A 22,159-nucleotide genomic window follows, 5' to 3' on the forward strand; every position below is an offset into this window, starting at 1 on the left:
TAAATTAAATCACACATGTATTTATATATAAATATATTGGTAACTGATTTTAATAATTAATTTTAATATACAAATAATATTTTTTATTGATTTTTTATGAACTAAGTCCAATTAAATTAAATATTAAAAATTAGAATAACGTTATTTATAATTGATTTTTGTTGATATTAAATCAACTTAGTTAAACTTGATTAATAAAAATATTTAAATATGTAGCATTATTTTTTTTTCTAATGAATTTAATTAAGATGGGTAATAAAACTTTAAAAGTTTACTGATTAAAAAAATTTTATAAAAAATATAAAGGTTAAATTTTTTTTATATATGCTCTTTGTTTCAAAGTTAAATCTTTTTAAATAAGTATCTTAAGATATTATTAAAATAATTTGTTATAAATTTTTTATATTTTAATATATTTTTTATATTTAATATTATTGTTTGACTTGTTAGTTAATTCTATAAAGTTATTATCCTAATGTTGATAAAAATTCTCATTAAAAAAATAATTATTCACATGAAGATATTTTTTATGTGAAGACAATAATTAAAAATTATTAAATAATTTAATATTTTGACTATTTTTTTTTTTTTACCAAAGATAGGAGACTCGAACCCACAACCTCTTAATTGAGTATGGAGAGACTATGTCATTTAAACTATTACTGATTGACAATATTTTGGCTAAATTATTTAACAAGTAACATATTTTTGTATTTCAACTGCTGTGAATGAACAACGACCTTTTTTAAAACATTAGTTTTCAATTCAATGCATTTGGGATAGGATTTTTTGTTTTAATTCTTCCTTAATTTAGCGCTTGTTTTTTCAAAATCTGATAAATAAATAAATAATTAGTAATTAATTTTTATTTATTCACATTTTTATCATATTAATAATACATATAAATTTATCATCATAAAACACATATTAAATTTTATATAACATTATAGAGAAAAATAGCACACACATTTAAAAAAGACTTGATTAGATTTACTTTCTAAAAAGGGGATGCTCCCATAAAGATACGTAAAATGTCTTTTTGTAAGGACGTTTACGTGTCACATTATTATTGGACGTATTAATGAATCGGTTATTTTTAAATTTCTTAACAAATTTAAATAAAACCGATTTTTTTATTACAATAACAATAAATTCATTTTTTTTAGGAATTTAATTATTTTTAAAATTTTTAGGGATTTAAATGTTCGCAAAATAAAAAGTTAGGGATATATTTGTCTTTTTATTAAAAAATTTAAAAATATTCGATTTAGATTGTATAATTTGATCGGATCAAATCGGGTTTAATAATTGTAATGCAGACCATTGGATTTATTATTGTTACTATAATAAATCGATTTTGTTATAGTTTATTAAAAAATAAATTATTAACCGGTTTAATACAGATGTGCAATAATAAAATGACACATATAAACGTCTTTAAAAAAAAAGATTTTAAATGTGTTTATTAAAGTGGTCTCCTTCTAAAAATACTTGGTTACCCAATAGTTTTATTAATCAAAATCACAATACTGAAACAAAAAATTTCCTTTTCTTTATTTCTTGTTCATCTAATTTTGATCCCTCTTTAACTTTGCACTTTTCTCAATTTTAAAACTCTTCTAAAATACCATAATATTACATTTATATAGTAAAACCAGAACATAACAATAGAAAATTAAAGAAAAGGACCAAAATATATAGAAACAAAGTACAAATTTACGGTGACACATATTTAAAACGAATAAAAACATAATTAATAAATTGAGAATATAAAAATCATACAGGGTACAATGCAAGGTGCTGTCTACTTATCTCTAATAAAGTTCTTACAAAATATATTCTCTCATGCATATTCATCTATAAATTATATAGGGTACGAGAAAAACAAATATATAAATAAACTTTGAGATGAAATCATTGATATTTAACAAACAAAAATATGAAATTAACATTCTTTATTTATGAGAAGGAGGACCCTCCAAACGAATATAATCATACATTATGCCTTGAAAGGGACCATTAGCTATAGTTTGTGTAAGATATATGATGTTATCATCTTTGACTAGTAAATGAGATGATAAATCAATGTTGTATAGTCTATAGAGTCCATGAATTCCATGTCTAGCTATGGCGTTGTCCTTCCCAATCAACCCACTTGTAAACATCGGTGGATCTTCTTTTGGATTATTCACTCTAACCTTCAAAGTAATAAAAAAAAAAAAATAGAAACTCATGTACAGTCATGTAAAGTTAATAGTTCAGAATCATTAAAGTAGCGTTTAAAAGAGAGACAAACTGAGAAACAAAGATTGAGAGACAAAAGTTGAAATAAACTCAGTATTATGTTTGGTGTAAAGTGGAAGACAGAGACTGGAATAAGAATGAAACTCTAATTTAACTTGCACAAAGGGTGAAATTAGAATTAATTAATTGAAATAGAGGTATTTTAGGTATAAAATCTTATTAAAATTTCAGTTTTTATTTCTAAAAATTTCAGTCTCCTGTATTTCCACTTTTTGGAATGACTGAAATACCGAAAATTTAAAGACAGAGATTGAAATTTTAGTACTAATCTTTGGGTCAACAAATATGATACTGAGTCTCAATCTTTTAATCTCCATTTTAATATCTCAAAACAAATGCTACTTAAATAATTTGATAGATTTAATTAAATTATCATCTAATAATTTTCAACTATCAATTTTATATAAAATTAACTTTAACTAAATTTTTAGGTTAAAAAGAAAGTGAAACCATTCAACGAATAATTCATGTTGAGAAAGATGGGATGTTGAGAAAGATGGGAAATTAGTTAAGAAAATTAATTTGCACAACTAATAACTCCTGCATTTAGATAACATTGCATAGTTTGGGATTTTTTAAAACAAATAAAAAATTTACCATTATAAGTAATTATCAGATTATTTATATTTTTATACTCTCTTACTTATATCTAATTATATTTATATCATTTCCAGTTATAACGAGAAAAATAATAAAGTATAAAAAATGTAAATAATTTCAAAAGCGAATATAAGGGCAAATTTTATTTATTTAAAGACAAATCCGCAATCGGTCAAAAAATCACTCAACTTGTATGTAATATTATTTAATCTAAAAAAAGAAAAAGAAAAAAAAGTGATGTAGTATATTTAAAAGTTTAATTATTCTGTTGGTCTCTATAATTTCGCGAAATTTTCAATTAGGTCTCTATACTTTTTTCCTTTTAATTGGTCTCTGCACTAATTTTTTTTTCAATTAGCTCCCTCTTAGTAGTAATTGACTTAATTGTATAAAGACTCAACTAAAAAAAAATTAGTGTAAAGACTCAAATAAAATAAAAAAGTATAGGAATTCAATTGAAAAAAAAATTTGGTGCAGGAATCCAATTAAAAGAAAAAAAAGTATAGGAAACTAATTAAAAATTTTGCGAAACTATAGGACCAACAGAGTAATTAAACCATATTTAAATCTTAAATTAATGTGGTTCTTAACCTGTAATTCGGAGAAATTAACGGCTGCAAGTGCTAGTCGCAGTTTATAAGTTCCATTTTTCTGAACATTATGAAGCTTGAACTTAATTTGCCATGTTGTTCCATGGTAAGTGCCATCATCTCTCTTCCTGTAATAAGTAATTTATGTAACAATGTTTTCATGTCTCATGTTGCTGCTACCTTTATAGAACACAATCCTATGTTGTTTTAAGAAAAATGAAATATATATATATATATAAAAAAAATAAATGAACCTGGTAACATGGGCAAAGAACCAATGTTTTCTATAGTCACTATGTCCAACTGTGTAAATCAAATCTTCATTTGGATATAAATCTGCATATCTTTCCCATAATCCATGCTGCCTAAACCTGCCACAATTTTTGTCAACAGTTTTTAATGGTTGCTAGTAAAAAATTTTATAGTTTCATACACCTCAAAAGACTATTTAGACAAGTTAAAATTATCATTTCAATTATATATATATATATAGTAAATAGAGATGAACCTATCTGGATGATTGAGATAAAGTGTGTTAATGTAATTTGGATTAGGATCAGGAACATAAAATTCAGCTGCAGAGCGATCAGGAATGCCTATTTCCCATAATGTTGGTCCATTTCTTGGGGGTTCATATACAATCTCACCAACATTTACTTTGCTACCTGCATTATTAGGGTGTGTTTAGTTTGTATTTTTATTTTTAGTATTTTTTATTTTTTAGATTTTATGAAAAAATAAAATAAAAATAGAAAAAATAATAAAATTTTATTTTCTGTTTTTACTTTTCTCTTCATGAAATTCTAAAATAAAAAATACTAAAAATAAAAACAAAAAATAAAACGCAAACCAAACGTATCTTTTCATTCTGATTATTCAATTTATCTCAATTAGTAGCAATAAGATAATAATAATTAAGTAAAATCTAATTGACTCCACTTATCTTTATTTCTAAGTTCAAATTATGTTATTATAATCTCAATTAAATTTAGGTATAAACTTTTATATTTCATAAAATATCACATTGATCCCTTTTTCTTTGTATAAAATATCACATTGCCTGTGGTTTTGTTTGGGTGAACTTCTAAAAAAAGATTTTTTTTTAATTATCTTTTTTTTAAAAGATTTTATGAAAAAGTAAAAGTAATTTTATGTTTGGATATCTCATTCCAAAAGATCTTTTTATTTATCAATTATATTTGGGTATAACAATATTAAAGTACTTTTTTGGTTATTTATTACATAAAAAACATATTTTTTTAGTAAAAAAAATATTTAAAAAAAGATGTAAATTACAGCTTTTCAAAAAAGATGTTTTTTTTTTATTTTTTTAGTACTTTTACTTTTATTACTAGAAATTTGTCAAATATATTAAAAAATAAAAAAAAATTTCATTAAAAAAAATATTTTTTTATCCAAATAATGACGCCCAAACAAACACTAATAGAACATTATCTTTGAGTGAATTTCACTTTGGACAAATATAGAGGAATCCTATTGAATTTTACCAAACTTTAGAAGAGTTAGTTTGTTGGTGAATGCTAATAATATGATCCTCAAAAAGTAAGAAATGCAGTATTTTTTAAAATTAATTGGCTATTATATGTATAAAAAAGAAAACTTAAAAAATAAAGCATTTTAAATTCTAAATTTAAATTATTATATAAAATATAAAATATAAAAAATAAAGAGTTAAAATTTGTTCAGTTTGCAAGAAGTGCATTCATATAGATTAGCAACTCTTCTTTAGCCAAGAATAATGTTTGATTAAGGGGGAAATTAAAAATAGAACCACATGAGAAAATAAGAAGATAACGAAGATAAAAATAAAAAAAATAATAATAAATAAATAAACAAATAGAAAATAACATTTTATATTCCTCATCAATCATCATCGAATTGAAGTGACTAAATAATTAAAAAAATAAATAAATATTCCTACGTTCTAATTTAATTGAAAGTTCAAAAAACAGTAAAACATATCATTTAATTATGACTTAATCTGAAGACAACCAAATCTTTTTTGTCTATGTACTTCTCTCCATAATCAAACATATATTGTGTCAGTTTGTCTTTATATTTCTGTCTACTACACTACCAAAGAAAATAATATATGAAAAAATGAGAGAAAAATCTAAAATAGTCCATGACAATTATTTTGAAATACGAGATATTTGACAAAAAAAATTTCAATTCAGTCCCTGACAATTACTTCGAAAGGACAATGAGGCCCTTGTGCCAAAAAAAAATTAATGTTGTTTTTTTTTTTGTGCACAAGAACTAATCAGTCAAAAAAAAAATATCAGAGACCGAATTAAGTGTTTTATTTTTTGGGATCTCGTTGTTCTTTCGAAATAATTGTCACTTTATCAGGGCCGAATATACACTCAAAAAATAAAACCTGGCTTGATGGTGAGGACAACATTGTTACAATAATCTCCAATGAAACCAGGGATCCAAGCATAAAGATTGTAATTCCCACTGTGTATATTGTTGATAGAGAAAAAGCCTCTTTTATTGGTTTGAGTCCAAAATTGATATCCCTGCACCAGAGGAGAAAAAAATGAAAAGTATATATGAGAATTTAGTGCAATTAGATATTTTTTAAATATTATTCTTTGTTCAGTTTTTAGAAAAAAAAAATAAAAAATAAGTAACTTCTTTAATTTTTTGAACAATTAGTATATAAAAGTGGATATTTAAATTAATTAAATAATAATAAATCTTTAAAAAGATAGACCAAAGACTAAATTTTAAAGGACAAGTAGTATTTTTCAAAAAAAAAATATAAACATAATAAACAATTCAAATAAATTTATATATTCCAAATTTTTCTTAGAGAAAATTAAGGTATTGTTTTGGTATTTAAAATTTGGGATAAAAATCGAATTTATTAATTAGGATTAGGTCCTTATGCTTTTTTCTTTTCGATTGAGTTCCTATATCATATCAGATTTTGTAATTAAGTCCCTGGCGTGACAAAAACGTTAGAATTAACGTAATATTCCGTTAAATAAAACGAATATGGCTAATACTTGATTGAATATTCTGTATAGTTTAATCGAATATTCTGTTAATTCTAATATTTTTGTCACGGTAAGAACTTAGTTACAAAATCTAATATGATATAGGAATCCAATTAAAAAATAAATAAATATAGAGATCTAATTAAAAATTCGATGAAATTATAACAACCGACGAAGTAATTAAACTTTTTTTTTCAAAAAATAAAAAATTTAATATTAAATGTAACATTAAAGACTACTAAAAAAAAGTAAAAACTATTTCGATTTTAAACCTAAACTTTAATGACTAAAATAGTATTTATTTTAGAAAATTAAAGATCCAAACCTTGCATTCTGTTTGCCAGGATCCAGGTTCTCCTGGTGGTGCCAGACCAATATATGCACCTTCTGCCAATATGTGGTGATCACTTATGAACCTGAAAGTGCACTTTCTTATTTATTTATTTTCTTTTACCAAAAATTTTTTGTTATGCCAATAATGTAAATCTTTTGGCATAGGGTCCGTTTGGAAACTTCAAAAGCTACTTTTTTTTTTAGTTTTTGACTTATAAAAAGTTACATTAATAGTGTTTGGTACAATTTTTTAGATAAACTTTTAACTTTTCAAAAAGTTATTTAAGAGCTTTTGAAGAAGTTAAAAAATGTGACTTCTATTTTCAAAAGCTATTTTATCACTCCTATTTAATGCACAACTTTAAAATAAGAATTTTTATAATAACTTTCTAAACACAAAATAACTTATTTAAAAGTTGTTATTAATAAAAATTCTTATATTTTAAACTTTTTTTTAAAAGAATTTATTTAAAAAGTTAGCCAAACTGACCTTAAAAACTATTGTTAATTTCGACTTCTACACTTTAAAGTTTTGGAACGAATGGAATAATTTAATAGGATTAATAGTCAAAATAATTTTTCAAAGGTCGTATATTTGTTAATTTAATCATCAAAAGATTAATAAATACCTCAAATTGATAATGAAAGATGTAATAATAATGAATCAGATTAGCCTTCAAATTATTAACTCTAATTTATTGTTATTACCTGTCTTGGACTTTTAATGTGCCATAAACACTGCCTCGTTGGTGAGACTTATGAAAATCCCCTGAAGCTGGAAAATCATAGGGCCAGCTTTGAACTTGTTTGCTCATCTACATACATGTCATTTTTTCCTGCTTTTAGTTAGTGCTATATATTCATTTGTTAATAATATCTATGATACCTTATGATTTGATTTAATGTAATATGACAAATAGATTCATGAAAGGTTTTGACATGGATTTATAGGTTTTTAAGAAAAAAATATTAAACAAGTAATTGAAAAAAAAAATCTTTACTAAACAAGTCTCTAAAATTGTGTTTAGTTCTGAGAACAGAATAAAAAAAGATAAGATACAAATGACAAGATATAAAAATTAGTATTTTTATATTTTATTAGGTAATAAATTAAAATAAATTGTAAAAGACTAATTTAATCTATATTTTTTTCATACAAAGAATTTGGAAAAAAAAAATATAGAAATAAAAAATATGATTATAAGAAATTAAGAAAAATAAAAAAAATTATGTCTCTCATTAGTATTTCTGTATTCTTCTTATTAAAAAGGATACAAAATACAATAATTTAATGTTTAGATACAATATTTTTATATTTATTTTATCTACTAAACATAATTTTATATCTTTATATTTCTATTTCAGTTTTGTGTATGTAAACAACCGCACCTTAAATTATAATGTTAGACTTATCACCTAAAAACTTGCAACCCTGAACAAATTTTATTCTTCTGCCATCTTATTCTATCAAAAACCTATAAATTTGTTGCAAATTTTTTTCAACTAAAATTCTAAAAAATTATCGCAAAATTATTCAAAAATTTTGCTTATTCTAGATTGATTTCGTTGTTACGTGCATAACTACTTAAATTATCCTTCTTTGTATTTCACTTATTATTTTCTCTGCTCAGTTGTAAATCTTAACATATTTTTTTAGATTATTTATCACAATTCAACCTAAAATGGAGAGATAACAAAATGAATTCTATAAATATTAGTAATTTTTCCAGGATAAACCAATACACATGAGTGCCAATCTTAACATGTTATATAAATATAAAATACGTAGCTTATTTTTTATGAAATGAGAAATGTCCATAAGGTTAATAAATATGGTAAAGCAACCTGGTCTTTGGCATCATTCCATAGTGATGGTTGGAGTTGGTTTTCTGATGAAGTGTTAAGATAAACAAAGATTGGCCCAAAAACCTTTTTCCATGACTCATTTCTTTGGACTCTCATAACAACATCCTCTCCTGCGTAATGCGAACTCAGAAACATCTGTCACATACAAAAATATGTAGCAACCATGTTATTTTATCTTGGTCTCATTGTTCTACTAAATCAAGTATTTTATTTTCAGCAGTGCTAAGGGCCAGCACTCTTAGCACATTTTGTTATTTTTAATGGTACAAAATTATATTTTTTTTGGTTGCACATGGTATCTCTCAACCCGACAGATTAAGGACTAATTTGTGTCTGTTGCTGATTAATGGGTTGTTGCATGCACAAGCCGGGATTCGATCCCCCGACACTTGCTTAAGCGGATGAGTGAGTTGACCACGCAATCAACCTAAGTTGGTTTACAAAATTATATCTAATAGTGTGAGACTACACACTCTTTTCTTAATGATTAAATACGGACTAAATTTTAATAAAAGTGTTGGCTCTCGAGACTTTCTCATTTATTATATTAAATTTTATATTGTTCTAAAAAAAATTGTGATTTTGCAGATTTTATAACGAAAGTTCTAAAATAAGTCACAAATAGACTTAGAAATCAAATCTCTCTTCTGTATTTCTGGAGATTTATTAGCGACAACTTTAATTTGAATTAGAGTAATAATTTAAAATTTTAATTCAACTTCTTAATTATCCTCCTAATACTTAAAACTGTCAATATATATATATATATTACTTTTTTAAATATTAAAAAATAAAAAAATAAACTTTTTATATTTAAAAGTTAAGAGAATATTTTAAAAAAATAAATTAAGTTTCTCAATCATTTATCTTTTGATTAACAGGGGATTAAAATTTCATAAATCACGAAACAATTCACCGTGAATTCTTCCTATCCTCCTCCTTAAAAATGTAAATGTAAATATTATGATAAATAATATATCAATCTACATAGATAGTATTTTATATAAAATGAATATAATTTATTAAGAAAAGACTTACTGCGAGACTAATAGGTCCAACATGAGAGGTGAGGTTCTGTTTAAGAGGGCCACCTGATTGGAACTCATTGGTAGGTATAATTACCCAAAACCCCATTGCAGGATTAGTTTCAGATTTGGAGCTTATCCATCCATGCACCTTAATATCTTTGTTATTGCTTGAGTATTGATACTTGTCATCCACCTTAAATCAATAGTCAACGAGTCAATAACATATTTAAACCAATTGTTAAAATTCTTTTACAAATATCATATCTGCTATATATAATATTTTTTACACAAATTCATTGATTTCTGTTTTCATCTTTGGTGTTTTTCTTTTTCAAAATTTATTTTATACAAAAAAATATAATCAATAAATTTGAGTGAATTAACTAGGAATTAATTTCCTTTTTGTCTAGTTGTAGTCTAAAAATCAACAATAAAAAAATCGGTGAAACGATTGAATTTGTGATGATTTTTATGCTTAACCAATTTTAAAAGTTTAATAAAAAATTAATTAATCGGTTTTTATACACTTTATTATATATGATTAGATTCTAGTCGAAATGCTAATAAATCGTAGAGTATCTGACTAATCACTTCAATAATTGGTGTAGTTTTTAAAATTTTAATATAACACTAACATCATAGAATAAAAACAAAACTCAAAAATCAATCGAACTTAAAGAATTTTACATCTAATTTTTTTTCTGAAAGGATATAAAGTCATAAAGTAATTAGTAACAGTTAGTGAGTTTGTTATAGTCAGTTAAAAAGGTAGTTAAAGTTATTATTGTAAAATGACTTGTATAGGAAGTTACCGGTTACACCTATCTATATAAATTATAGAAAAAATTTTAAGTGTACTGAAAATACTGTTGTTCCAATTATTTTAACCGTTGATTTTAATTAATATATATATATATATATATATATTTTATAATTTAAATTAACGGTTAAAATAATTGGAACACTGGTGTTCTCGATATACTTAAAACTTTTCCTAAATTATAAACCATTGTAATAAGCTGAAGTTTACAATGAAATCATAATCACACTACAATTCTAGAATCATCCAACTTTCTTTCTCTCTAACTCTCTCAAACTCTTACTCTCACGACTAAGCCACTAGTAAGAGCTTTAGGAATATCAATGGCAGAGCCAATTCAAGCAATGCTAGAGAAAAATGCAATAAACTCAGTTGCAAATTAGAATGTGAATCAAGCAATGGTGGTGCATAATTTTATAGTTTCAATTTCCATCAAATTGGATGAAGAGAACTACTTTCTATGGAGAGATCAAGTTGAAGTTTTGATCGAAACTCATGAACTCATAGATTATGTCAATGGAGTGAATGTCCTGATGCAATTTCGATCGATGGAAGATGAGAGTAATGGAGTTCTATATCATGAGTTCAAGAAGGCTAAACCAATAGCAGCAAATATAACACATATGAATCAGAGAGAATATTCAGTCAAATATTAGGCATATTCGTTTTATTTAATATCTAGGCCCTGCACCACAATATAAAGGCTTCAAGTGTCTCAAAACAAATAGAAGAGTGCTTATAACCAATGTGATCTTTCATGAGCAAACTAAGATTTCATATTGCTAATTCTCAAAATCAACCTGTTAAATCCAATCACAACACTTATCCAGTGACCACCCGAGCCAAAAATTTCATGAGCAAACTAAGATTCCTCAACACAAAACTTAAATCTCATCAATTACCCAAGTCAGCAAAAGAAGAAAGTATTATTCCACACTGGAAGCAAGCAACGAACAAAAAATATGCATCTCTAATGAGAAACAACACATGGCAGCTTACTCCCTTACCTCCAAATAGATGTGCAATTAGCAGTAAATAAGTTTTTCGTGTAAAAAAGATTCAGATGGCTTTATTAACAAGTTTAAAGCAAGACTTGTTGCCCAAAGCTTCAATCAAAGACTAGGCATCGACTTTAAAGAAACCTTCAGTCTAGTAGTGAACCAGCTACAATTAGAGTGATTTTATCCTTAGCATTACAAAACAATTGGCTTCTTACTCAATTTGATGTCAACAACGCATTTTTGAATGGGAGTTTGCAAGAAAAAGTTTATATAAAACAACCGCAAGGTTTTAAAGTTGGTGGCTCAGATCTTATGTGTAAACTCACTAGATCACTCTATAAATTGAAACAAGTGCAACGGTCTAGGTTCAACACACTCAAAGCAGCACTTTATGCCATGGGATTCATCTCAACAAAATCAGATGTATGTCTCTTCCACACACACAATAAAAAAGCAGAAATATTTGGTAATCAAAGAAAATCAACCAAAAACAGCCATAACTTGTCTTATTTAGCATTCATTAATTGTTACGACAATTAATGAATGCTAAATAAAGCAACTATTTTTCTTTCCGTTTATATTGATGATATTATTGTGACTGGCATATCTAAAGATGTAAAAGTTAGCAAAAGTTAACAAATTTTTTACCGTCAATTAAAAATGTGAGGAGTGCTAGAGGACCAGCAACTTTTGTATTTTGTAACCATCAATTGACCATCAATAATGTTTTTAATGGTGTGAGATTACATCCAATGGTAAGAGATTACTCATTCTTCTTTTGATGATTAGGTGCTAGTCACAAAATATAAAAGTTGCTCGTCCCATAAACTTTCTCTTATTATAATAAATTGAAATCGTGCAATAAAATCATGGTCACACTACTATCCTAGAATCATCCATTTCTCTCTCTCTCTCTCTCAGTCTCACTCTCCTAAGCTCTTACTCTCACTCGTGAACCACTGAAATCATTTTGACTTTCCAAGAAAGAAATAAAAAGAAAAAAGAATAAAAGAAAAACCTCTCCCTTGAACTGTGGTTCAATAGGATCAACAAGCAATACAGCTTCAGGTGGAACAAGTGTTCTTCCTCTTGTCGGTAACCGGTCATCTGGAAGAGCCATTAGCCTTTGCTTATTATCCGCTATAGCCATATAATTAAACCTGCGTAATAATAATAATAATTATTATTATAAACTCCAGATTATTTATTTTCTTGTGGAATAAAACAAAGAGTCAACAAATGTTCTAAAAATAAAATAGGGCTAAGTAAGACCATACTTATCTTTTCGAAGCTTAAAGACCATTCTGATTTGGGGAACGTTGAAAGCAGGCCATTCTTTTCGGTGTTCAAAGATGCTATAACAATACAAGCCAGAGGAATTGCGTAGCATCACATATCTGCACAAAATTTAGGTCAATTATACTCCTATTATTAATAAACTAACATTTTACCTAAACAAATTAAACAAGGTAAAGATAATTTTAAGGGTAAATGTTTCTTCAACATTGTATATTGATATGTGTTTTATCTTTAAAAAAAGAGCGCATGTTAATTAAAATATGTGCAATAATAATTTTAGTTTTAGGTCAATTATATTCATTTTTTTATGGCCTTTTATGTAATGAATATAAAAAATAATTTTTAACATAATAATATGTAATTAAATGTATGTAAAAAAATTTTAATCTCGACCATGTATAAATTCACATAATAATAGATGTACATGGTTCTAAAAATATACTTTTTAATTAAATTTGCTTTATAAGAATATGATTGCAACCATGTATGCATTGATGAATGAATTTAATGGTACCTAATGTCAATATTTAGAGGAGACTGCTTTTCCTCCATGGATGATCGATCCCATGTTTTGGTAAATGAAATCTCCAATTTTTCATCATTTTGCACTATAACTTCATAACTTGTCCCCATTACCCTGCATGAGATATTAATTTGCCACGTAATTAACAATTGACTTAATATTCAATTTGACCTTTGAGATGAAATTTGAAATGGAATTTAAATTTACCTTTAAAATTATAATTAACTTAATTTGAACCCTAAAAATTATAATAGTAATTTATATTAGTCTTTGAACTAAATTTTGGCATGTTGATTTTGCATATTAATTTGTTAAAATTTAGACTTCTCATCTAAATTTCATGTGACTAACTAGACCTCCTATAACAAATTCAATTTAAAAAATTTGGAGTTTTGGGAGCACGAATCAAGCTTCTAAATGCTCTAATAAGTCTTGATTATATAGAACTTGAGCGAAAAATCCAAATTACAACAAATTAACGTATCAAATCAACATGTCGTGAATGAAAATCGGCTCAAGAGTTAATACGAGTTACGGTTACAAATTTTGGAGTCCAATTTCAGTTGATTAGAATTTTGATGATCAAATTAAATTCAACTTTAAATTTTAGAAGTCAAATTAAGTATTAACTCACAACTAACTACTTCAATATATATATATAACATTGATAGTATATTACATCTATTTATTATTACTAAGATTATTATTATTTATATGAAATTTTTTTATAAAAATAATTATAAAAAATTATTAAATAATTTAATATATTTAACTAGACCGTTTAATATAATATTTATTTAATTATATTTTAATAACTATCAGTTTCACCTAGATGGATTGTCATGCAATTTTTTCATACACATATACCTTTATGGCCAATTGTAGGCTGTAGCCTTCAAACTGTAGCATTTTTCATCACCACTTATGATTAGTTAATACGACAAAACATTCTTACATTTCTTTCACGAAAACCTTCTCATATCAAATAGTGTGATTCTTATGTTGCAAGTTATTTCCTTCCAATTCAAGTTCCATCTTCTTTAATCTTTTGGAAAACACATAAATATAATTTGTTGCCACATTCTTCTATAGAAAATTGAATTTATCACAAGTGAATCTACGTATTGTTTACATAAAGTGATTTTTGCACAAGAGATATATTATATATAAAACTATTTTCATGTAATTCCACCCCCAATCACTTAAGTTTTTAGAAAGGAAAACAAAAAGTTTTGCAGCAGTGTCTAATTCCCATATATTGGTTCTAATTAACAAGTAATTAATTATTAATGTTAAGATCCTGATAAACTAGGGAAAAATAATTGAGTAAATTAAATAATAATTAGCAAATGAAATAGAATATATATATATTATTCTTATATAATTTAATTTGTCTTACATGAGAGAAATATTACTAGCAATAATAATAATAATAATAATAATAATAATAATAATAATAATAATAATAATAATAATAATAATAATAATGTAAAAGATGAAAGCTAATTATGAATTCATGACGAACCTTTCATATATCCCGGTTGTTCCTGTGCTATCTGCTTCATTCCAAACAATGTCCCAATACCTATAAATATATATATCATTCATTATTATTATTATATTATGAATATAAATTAATAATTTATATCCAAAATTTTTAATAAAAAACCATAGTTTAATAGTTGTAGCTCGTCATTCACCCTCTATCATCTGCTTCATTAAGAACTTCAAGCAAATTATCAACACCATTATATTGTATTGCAGTGATAAATCCACCCTTTTTGGAAAAATACACTTCAAGTATACCATTGTCCATCACAACCTACCAAACCAATTCAATTAATTTGACATTTGCCATAAAATCAAAGCAATTTATCTTCAAAACTATAAATAGAAAGAAGAAAAACATGAGAGGATCCAAAATTCAATCCTTAATTAAAAAATAATTAATAATGTCTCACATAATTGTCGTCGGCACGCAACTTCACTGCCTGCGACGACATGGATCCGGCCGCCGACGGCAAAGATCTCACTAGCAACAAGACAAAAACAAAGAAGCAATATTGGCCACCTTCAATTTGGACTTCACTAGCAACCTATAGAAGTAGTTGAAGAAACTAATTAGACAAACAAATTAGTATTTTTAGAAGAATTTAATTTTGATATACTGTTAGTGTAAAGTAGTTTTACACGTGTATCTAATTACGTAACGTCATATCAGTAAAAATAACTATTTTTCATATTTACCGTAAGAATGATCATAAAAAAAACGGATGTAATTGCACGCTTGTGTAAAACGTTTCACACGATTAGTGCATCAAAATTAAACTCTTTTTAGAATACCATTAATTTCACACTAAAAAATTACTAAATAAAAGCAATAATCAATAATGTGGATTATACCCCAAAGGAAATTTAATGGATATTATTCATGGCTAACCATAGAACAAGCTCTGAAAGTGCATCATGGAATATGGTATATCAAGGGAACACAATGGATGGAATCTTATCACTTCTCAATTTGCATGCAACTTTTGAAGCCTATAAAGAAAAAGGTTAAATATAAGAAACAAAATAAAGGAATTGTATGACATAGCCCCTTTGGTGAAATAGTAGTGAGGGATTTGATTTGATGCTGCAATCTTACCTCTCTACATGATTTATAGATTGAAAAAAACATGGTTATGTTATAATTAGTAATAATTAGAAAATGATGGAAATAGAAAGAGTACATCGAATGAAATCAAGACATGTTATGATGTTCGTTGGTTGCACGGCAAAATCATGTAACGTTATCATTAAATCCTTGGAAAATTTATTCATTATATGTATACTTCTCAACATTTATTAATCATGCATGTCATGAATTAAAGAATACAGATCTATTACCCATTCAAACATTATTGCCATTCAAGTTTAACTAAGTAGACTCAACACTAACAAAAATCACTCTCATTAAAAGAGCGTGATTATACGCGCGAGGCTTTACGTTATTTCTTCTTCGCATTCCTCCTCCTCCTCCTCCTCCTCCTCCTCTTTCTTCGTGTGTTTTCTCCTCATCGTCATTCTTTTGTTGTTGTTATTGTTGCTGCATTTTTTTTCTTTCCTCCTCCTCTCCTTTGTGATTTTGTAGCAGCATTATGTGTTTCTTCTTCTTTTTTATTTGATTTTTCTTCTCTTTTTCTTGATTTTATTCCTCTCAAGAGAGTGAAACAAGAAGAATTATAACAAAATAAAATAAGAAGATGAAGAAGAAAAAAATAAAAAAGAAGAAGAAGAAGAAGCAGCAGTAGAAGATGAGAATGAAGAGTTTTGAATTTTACAGAACAATGAGACCAAATGCACCTTAATTCACGAAGAAATGAACCGAAAATACATCCAGAATGAAGCGAAAAGTAAATTCCGAATGAACCAAAACTACTTAATGACGACGATACACAAACAAACTCGTTTCAAAACAAGTATAGACCTTATTTAAATCCAGAATGAACCAAAATTACTTAATGATTGCGTTCGAAAATAAGCATACAAACAAAATTAAATTCCGATTGAACCGAAATTACATCTAGAATGAATCGAAAATTAAATTTTGAATGAATCGAAATTATTTAATAATGATGATACACAAACAAACTCATTTTAAAACAAGCGCAAACCAAGTGCACCTTATTTAAATCTAGAATGAATCGAAATTACTTAATGATTGCGTTCGAAAACAATCACACAAACAAAATTAAATCATGAACAAAAACACATCCAAATCCATCAAGTGATTTTGCAGCATTATGCATTTCTTATTCTTTGTTTGATTTTTTCATATTTTTATTATTGTTAAGAGGGTAAAACAAGAAGAATTATGAGAAGAAAAAACAAGAAGGAGAAGATAAATAATGCAACAAGAAGAAGAACATGATGAGAAGTTTTGAGAAGTTTTTTTTATTCTTGTTTCTTCTTTTTTGTTTGATTTTTCTTTTCTTTTTCTTGGTTTTATTAATCTCAAGAGAGGATGTGATCTGAGGAGGAAGAATTTTGAATTGTGCAGAACAACGAGACCAAATGCACCTTAATTCACTAAAAAATGAACCAAAATTACATCCAGAATGAACCAAAAATTAAATTTCGAATAAACTGAAAATACTTAATGATTATGATACACAAACCAACTCGTTTCAGAACAAGCACAGACCAAGTGCACCTTATTTAAATCCAGAATTGATGGTTATCAGTGGTTAAGAGAAGGGGGGTTGAATCTTAGCCCATTTTTTGCTGAGTAAATCTTGCTGCCCTTTTAAAACGCTTAAGGAGATATTTTTGCTTTTTGTCTCATCACTAGTCAAGAGACTTTTTCTTTTTGTCTTGTGACCAATGAGGAGATACTTTTCAATTTTGTCTCCTTCAAACAGATTCAGAATTTGAGTAGAGTAGAAAGAGAGAATTACACCCAGAAGTATCATAGTTCAGCTGCTAAGTGCAGTGCAGCCTATATCCAGTCTCCATCACAATAATGACGGAATTTCACTATAATCAAACAGATTACAGACACCAATTCTCCCTAGGAACTACCCTTCCTATCTGGGATAAGTCCAGAATCTATCCCCAATCCTGAACTTGACTTGGTCACCTGCCAAGCTTTCAACTGCTAAGTGCTAACCCAACTTGCAAGAGAATTCCCACAGAATCATGAAACGCAACACAAATGTACAAATGACCTCTAGAACATCTATGGCTTTTTCTTTTAATTTTGTATACTCTGCCTTTTTTCGCTCTATGGATTTTTCATACAAACCTCATTGTTTGCCTTTTTTCATGAGACTCAAGACAGACAAAACTAAACAGAAAAATACAACATGAAGAACATTGAAGGAGAAGAACTTCTGTTACCTTGGGTAGCTATGAGAACTCTGTGCTTTACACTCCTTTCTCCTTGCCTCAAGCCTTGGCTGTTCACCCTTATTATAGAAGGGGAAGCCTCCAAGGTTGAAACGGTTGAACCGAGCTAATCTTCTTCTTCTTCTTCAACATAAACCGGTTCGGCCAGAGAGAGAAGAGAGAGAACTGAATGCAAAATCCAACATGCAATTACCTCTTCCTCATCCCTTCTCACCAAGCTTCATCAATCCGGGCCTTCCATCTTGACTTGCTCCCCAAGAAGGATTTCTGACCCTTGATGAGTCCTTGATGCTTGACAGCTCCTCCTACTCTATCTTCTGCTTCTTCCCCACGTAGCTACAGTAGCTACCTTCTGTGATGGATGAACAAAAGTAGAGACGAGCTATGCCTCTGGGATCTTCTTCTCTGACCGAGTTGGATCTCTTCCATTTTCGGATATGGAGAGTTTGAGACTTTCTTACCACTTCTTACCATAAGTAGCAAAGATCTCAGTCACACCCTATTGTGGATCTTCCTTTTGCTAATGCCATCATCATAATGGTTTCTTACTTGCAACTAGCTTCTTTTTCTTTCTTCTGATAGCTTGTTTTTGCTTCCATCTTTTCTGTGAAGTGACAACCGAACAGAGAAGAAAGAGAAGAGAGAGAATGCAGAAAAGATTTCAAAGGAATTAAGAAAGGAAATAAAAATGAATTAAGTTTACACTCCCCATGCCTAGTAGCATGTAAAGCAATAATAGCAATCAAATCAATGAGCTTTCTCTCTCATGTTACCAAGGCATGTATTAAATTCAAGTTAATCAAAATTTGAATTCCATAACCCAAGTGAGTGGGTAACCGAACCCAATCAAGCATTTCCCTTTTCCTTCTTTTTTCAATTCGGACCAAGCTAGTTGGTCTTTCACCAAATGATTTAATTTGGGTTTACATAATAATTTCTGGCCCAATCCACATGATAATAATTCTAGCCACATATATTCTTAAATATTTTAATACAAGGCTGATTTTTGGCTAACCATTTTGGGCTTTCATTTTTCCTTATGCCCAAAAACAAGATCTGCAAGCAACAAAATTATTAATTAACAAATGTGAATTAAAATTTAAATTAATAATTTTGTGATTAAATATTTTAATAATGTTTGATCATCATCAAATTAATTTGGAGTTTTTCAAACTCATCAATCTCTCTCTTGATGACAAACATTATTAAAAAAATTGAATTGAAAAGAGTAAGGATTAAGAGTACTCCCTTTGAAGATTTGGAATCCTCCCCCTTTCCAATTGTTACATAGCTCCCCCTTAATACATGTCATTTTATCAAGGAAAGCTTTACGTGTAACTTTTAAAATCAAGCTTGAAGCCACAATGTATTCAACATATGAAATTTTAAATCACGTTGAACAACTTGATTTATAAGTAGAGGTGAAGTGATAATCAAAACCTTGATTTGTTATCATATAAATGATTTTCTACTCAAAATGACAACAAAAATAAAGCATACTTGAGTACCTTCAAAGTATCTTTCAACATATAATCAAGACTCAAGATACTTCAAATTAATAAAATACTTTTTGTTAAAATATATTCTTGCCAAAAAAAATTTGCCAAATAATAACAACTCTTCATAACAATTGGCAGAACATTAAATCAACAAAAATATCAGAAATTAATCAAAATATCACAGCCACAATCAGAGCATGATAAATCTAAATGTCACAGCCAAATTAATTCAGAACATGATAAATTAAAATGTCATAGCCAAATGATAAAACATAAACCAGAGCATATATCATAAAATATGAAAGTAAAATTGGAACACATGTACAGGGGTAATATCATGAATCAAATTGATTTCAGCCCCTGTTTTTTTTTTCAATTTTTTTCAACTTTTTCTCCTTTTTTGTCATCAATGGAGAACCTGCAAAACAGATAAGAACAGTATACCAAAATGCATAATATTTGTTTAAACTAAAACATAAAGGTCCAGAGTATCCAACTTAACAGTTATACAGTACCCAAAACATGAAAATGAAACAGAGTTCATAGGTACGAGCAGTTAAACTGAATCAAGCATAAAAAAAATTAATGTCAGAGCCAAGGGATTGGTTGTCTTCATCTGCATCACCCATGTCTTTTTCAAAGCTATCAAGTAGCAGATTAATTCGCTCATGGCACTTTTTCCAAGCCTTCTCATTCTCATATGCTTGCTTGTGGTCTTCTTTGTATGAGCTCACCATGAGATTAGACATGTTTAAAAATTCAGTTAGAACATCCTTGATGAAATCAGCAACCTTGGTGAGCTCAGTGGGACGACTTTCAAAATCACTTTCTGATGGTTCAAAGGGCATGTAGCGTTTTTCTTTGGTACTTTTTATGGATCCAATGACTCCTCCTCCTTTGATGATGGAAACCTTGTTTTCTACATGCTCATTAGTTAAATCAACATGAAAATGTTCAAAAATGCATGTAAAAAAATTCCATAAGGAAGATTTGCCTTTTTGTCACTGCGCACACAATCCCACATGTGTCGCACCATCAAATAAGTAAAGGAAATAGGAGAGGAAGTAAGGATTGCAAAAAGGACTAAAGTATCACAAACAGTTACTCTTTGGAAGGAACCACTCTGAGGCATCAAGATATGATTGATGATCCTGTGAAGTAGCACTCTTACAAGTCCAAGAGCTTTATGGGTCAAAATCGTCCCATCCAAGGCAGAGAAGTTTTCACAGGTTCAATTCAGAGCAATCTGATATGTGACCCCAACCTGTGAATCCCACTTTCTAGTCATGTAGGCAGTTGCTCCTTCATCAGTATATCCTAATGCAGCGCTGATGGTTTCTCTGTTCAGAGACAAGTAAACTTTCTTGACATATGAGTGAATTGCTCCGTCGAGATACACCATGTTCGCATAGAACTCGCGAACTAGGGATGGATAGACAGGCTTCTGAATATGGAATAAAGGAGTCCACTTCAGGTTATCAAATAGTGTGGTAAAGTTGAGGCCTTTTGCAGTCAGTGCCTCCAAATTTACTAAGTGAGAGTCACATAAGTGATGTTTAGCCAGAACTTGATTGTGAAACTCATATGCAGCACAAGAATTAAATCTGCCCGGATCAAAATGAGAGTGTCCCTTGTTGAACTTGTTTTTAAAATCAAGTGATTCCAAGTTTGGCAATTCCCGCGTGTTGCGCAGAGAAAAGCCTTTTGAGCGTTGAGAACTGCGGCCAGAGAGGTGAGGGGTTGATTTTCTTGGTGGTGAATGAGGTAGAGAAGATTGGGACTCCTCTTCTTCTTCTACAACAGGTTCTTTATCCTTTCCAAACTTCTTTCGAGATGAAGTTTTCTGGGCAATAACCTTTCTCCTCATGGTTTCGGTTTGCTTAGAAGAGGGTGAAGGAGATGAAGAAGAAGTAGAGTGTATGTGAATGTGAGTATGTGTTTGAGGAGTAGAAGAAAATTGAGGATTTTTGGGGAGTGGAGTTCGGCTACTTCTTTTAGGAGCCACCTTCTTTTTCATATTATGAGAGTGGCGTGAGGAGAGGGAAGACACGAAGGAGTGGCTGACGAGATTGGAGAGAGGTGGGAGGTTATAGGAGCATTTAATGCTGAGTGGAGAGAGATGGTTAAGTGAGTAATGGACCATTAAGTGGTGCGGTTATCAATAAGAAAAGATTTTTTAAAATTAAAAATGAGAGGTTAGCTCCTAGAATCAAGGGAAAAGGTGGAAGAAAATATTATGATTTGACAATAACTCCTTCCTACAAGATATGATGTGACAACTTCCCAAAAAGTATTAAAAAAATGAGGAATTCAAAACGGCCAGAGTCATGGATAAGGTCAAAGAAGATTTGGTGGGGCCCAAGATTATTAGTATCAGTTC

At 28.3% G+C, this 22,159-nt stretch overlaps 1 protein-coding gene across 5 annotated transcripts; it reads right to left on the reverse strand.

Annotated features, from left to right (window-relative positions):
• Positions 1-1,923: 1,923 nt before the first annotated feature.
• Positions 1,924-16,024, reverse strand: LOC107607916 (uncharacterized). 5 transcript variants are annotated; one of them, XM_088493995.1, is made up of 16 exons: positions 15,831-16,024; positions 15,352-15,486; positions 15,091-15,212; positions 14,916-14,975; positions 13,382-13,504; positions 12,846-12,965; positions 12,587-12,728; positions 9,758-9,940; positions 8,699-8,854; positions 7,562-7,668; positions 6,846-6,936; positions 5,896-6,037; positions 4,003-4,159; positions 3,749-3,865; positions 3,496-3,622; positions 1,924-2,198 (listed from the first exon to the last, which is right to left on the reverse strand). In XM_088493995.1, the coding sequence occupies exons 1-16, from the start codon at positions 15,831-15,833 to the stop codon at positions 1,956-1,958; spliced, it is 2,028 nt and encodes a 675-aa protein (XP_088350121.1). In that variant the 5' UTR covers positions 15,834-16,024; the 3' UTR covers positions 1,924-1,955. The 5 variants fall into 5 exon arrangements, with proteins under 5 accessions (XP_088350121.1, XP_088350122.1, XP_088350124.1 ...); XM_088493996.1 differs by having other exon boundaries at positions 15,794-16,024; XM_088493998.1 differs by having other exon boundaries at positions 1,924-2,193; positions 15,831-15,933.
• Positions 16,025-22,159: the final 6,135 nt, after the last annotated feature.

This window comes from Arachis ipaensis, chromosome B7 (genome assembly GCF_059453495.1).
Source record: "Arachis ipaensis isolate K30076 ecotype BB chromosome B7, ASM5945349v1, whole genome shotgun sequence".
Taxonomy (NCBI): domain Eukaryota; kingdom Viridiplantae; phylum Streptophyta; class Magnoliopsida; order Fabales; family Fabaceae; genus Arachis; species Arachis ipaensis.

Coding starts and splice junctions, on each gene's coding strand:
- LOC107607916 (XM_088493995.1), bottom strand. Junction 15,213..15,351: donor TGCGTGCCGACGACAATTAT/GTGAGACATTAT, acceptor TTGGTTTGGTAG/GTTGTGATGGACAATGGTAT. Junction 12,966..13,381: donor CCTCTAAATATTGACATTAG/GTACCATTAAAT, acceptor AATTTTGTGCAG/ATATGTGATGCTACGCAATT.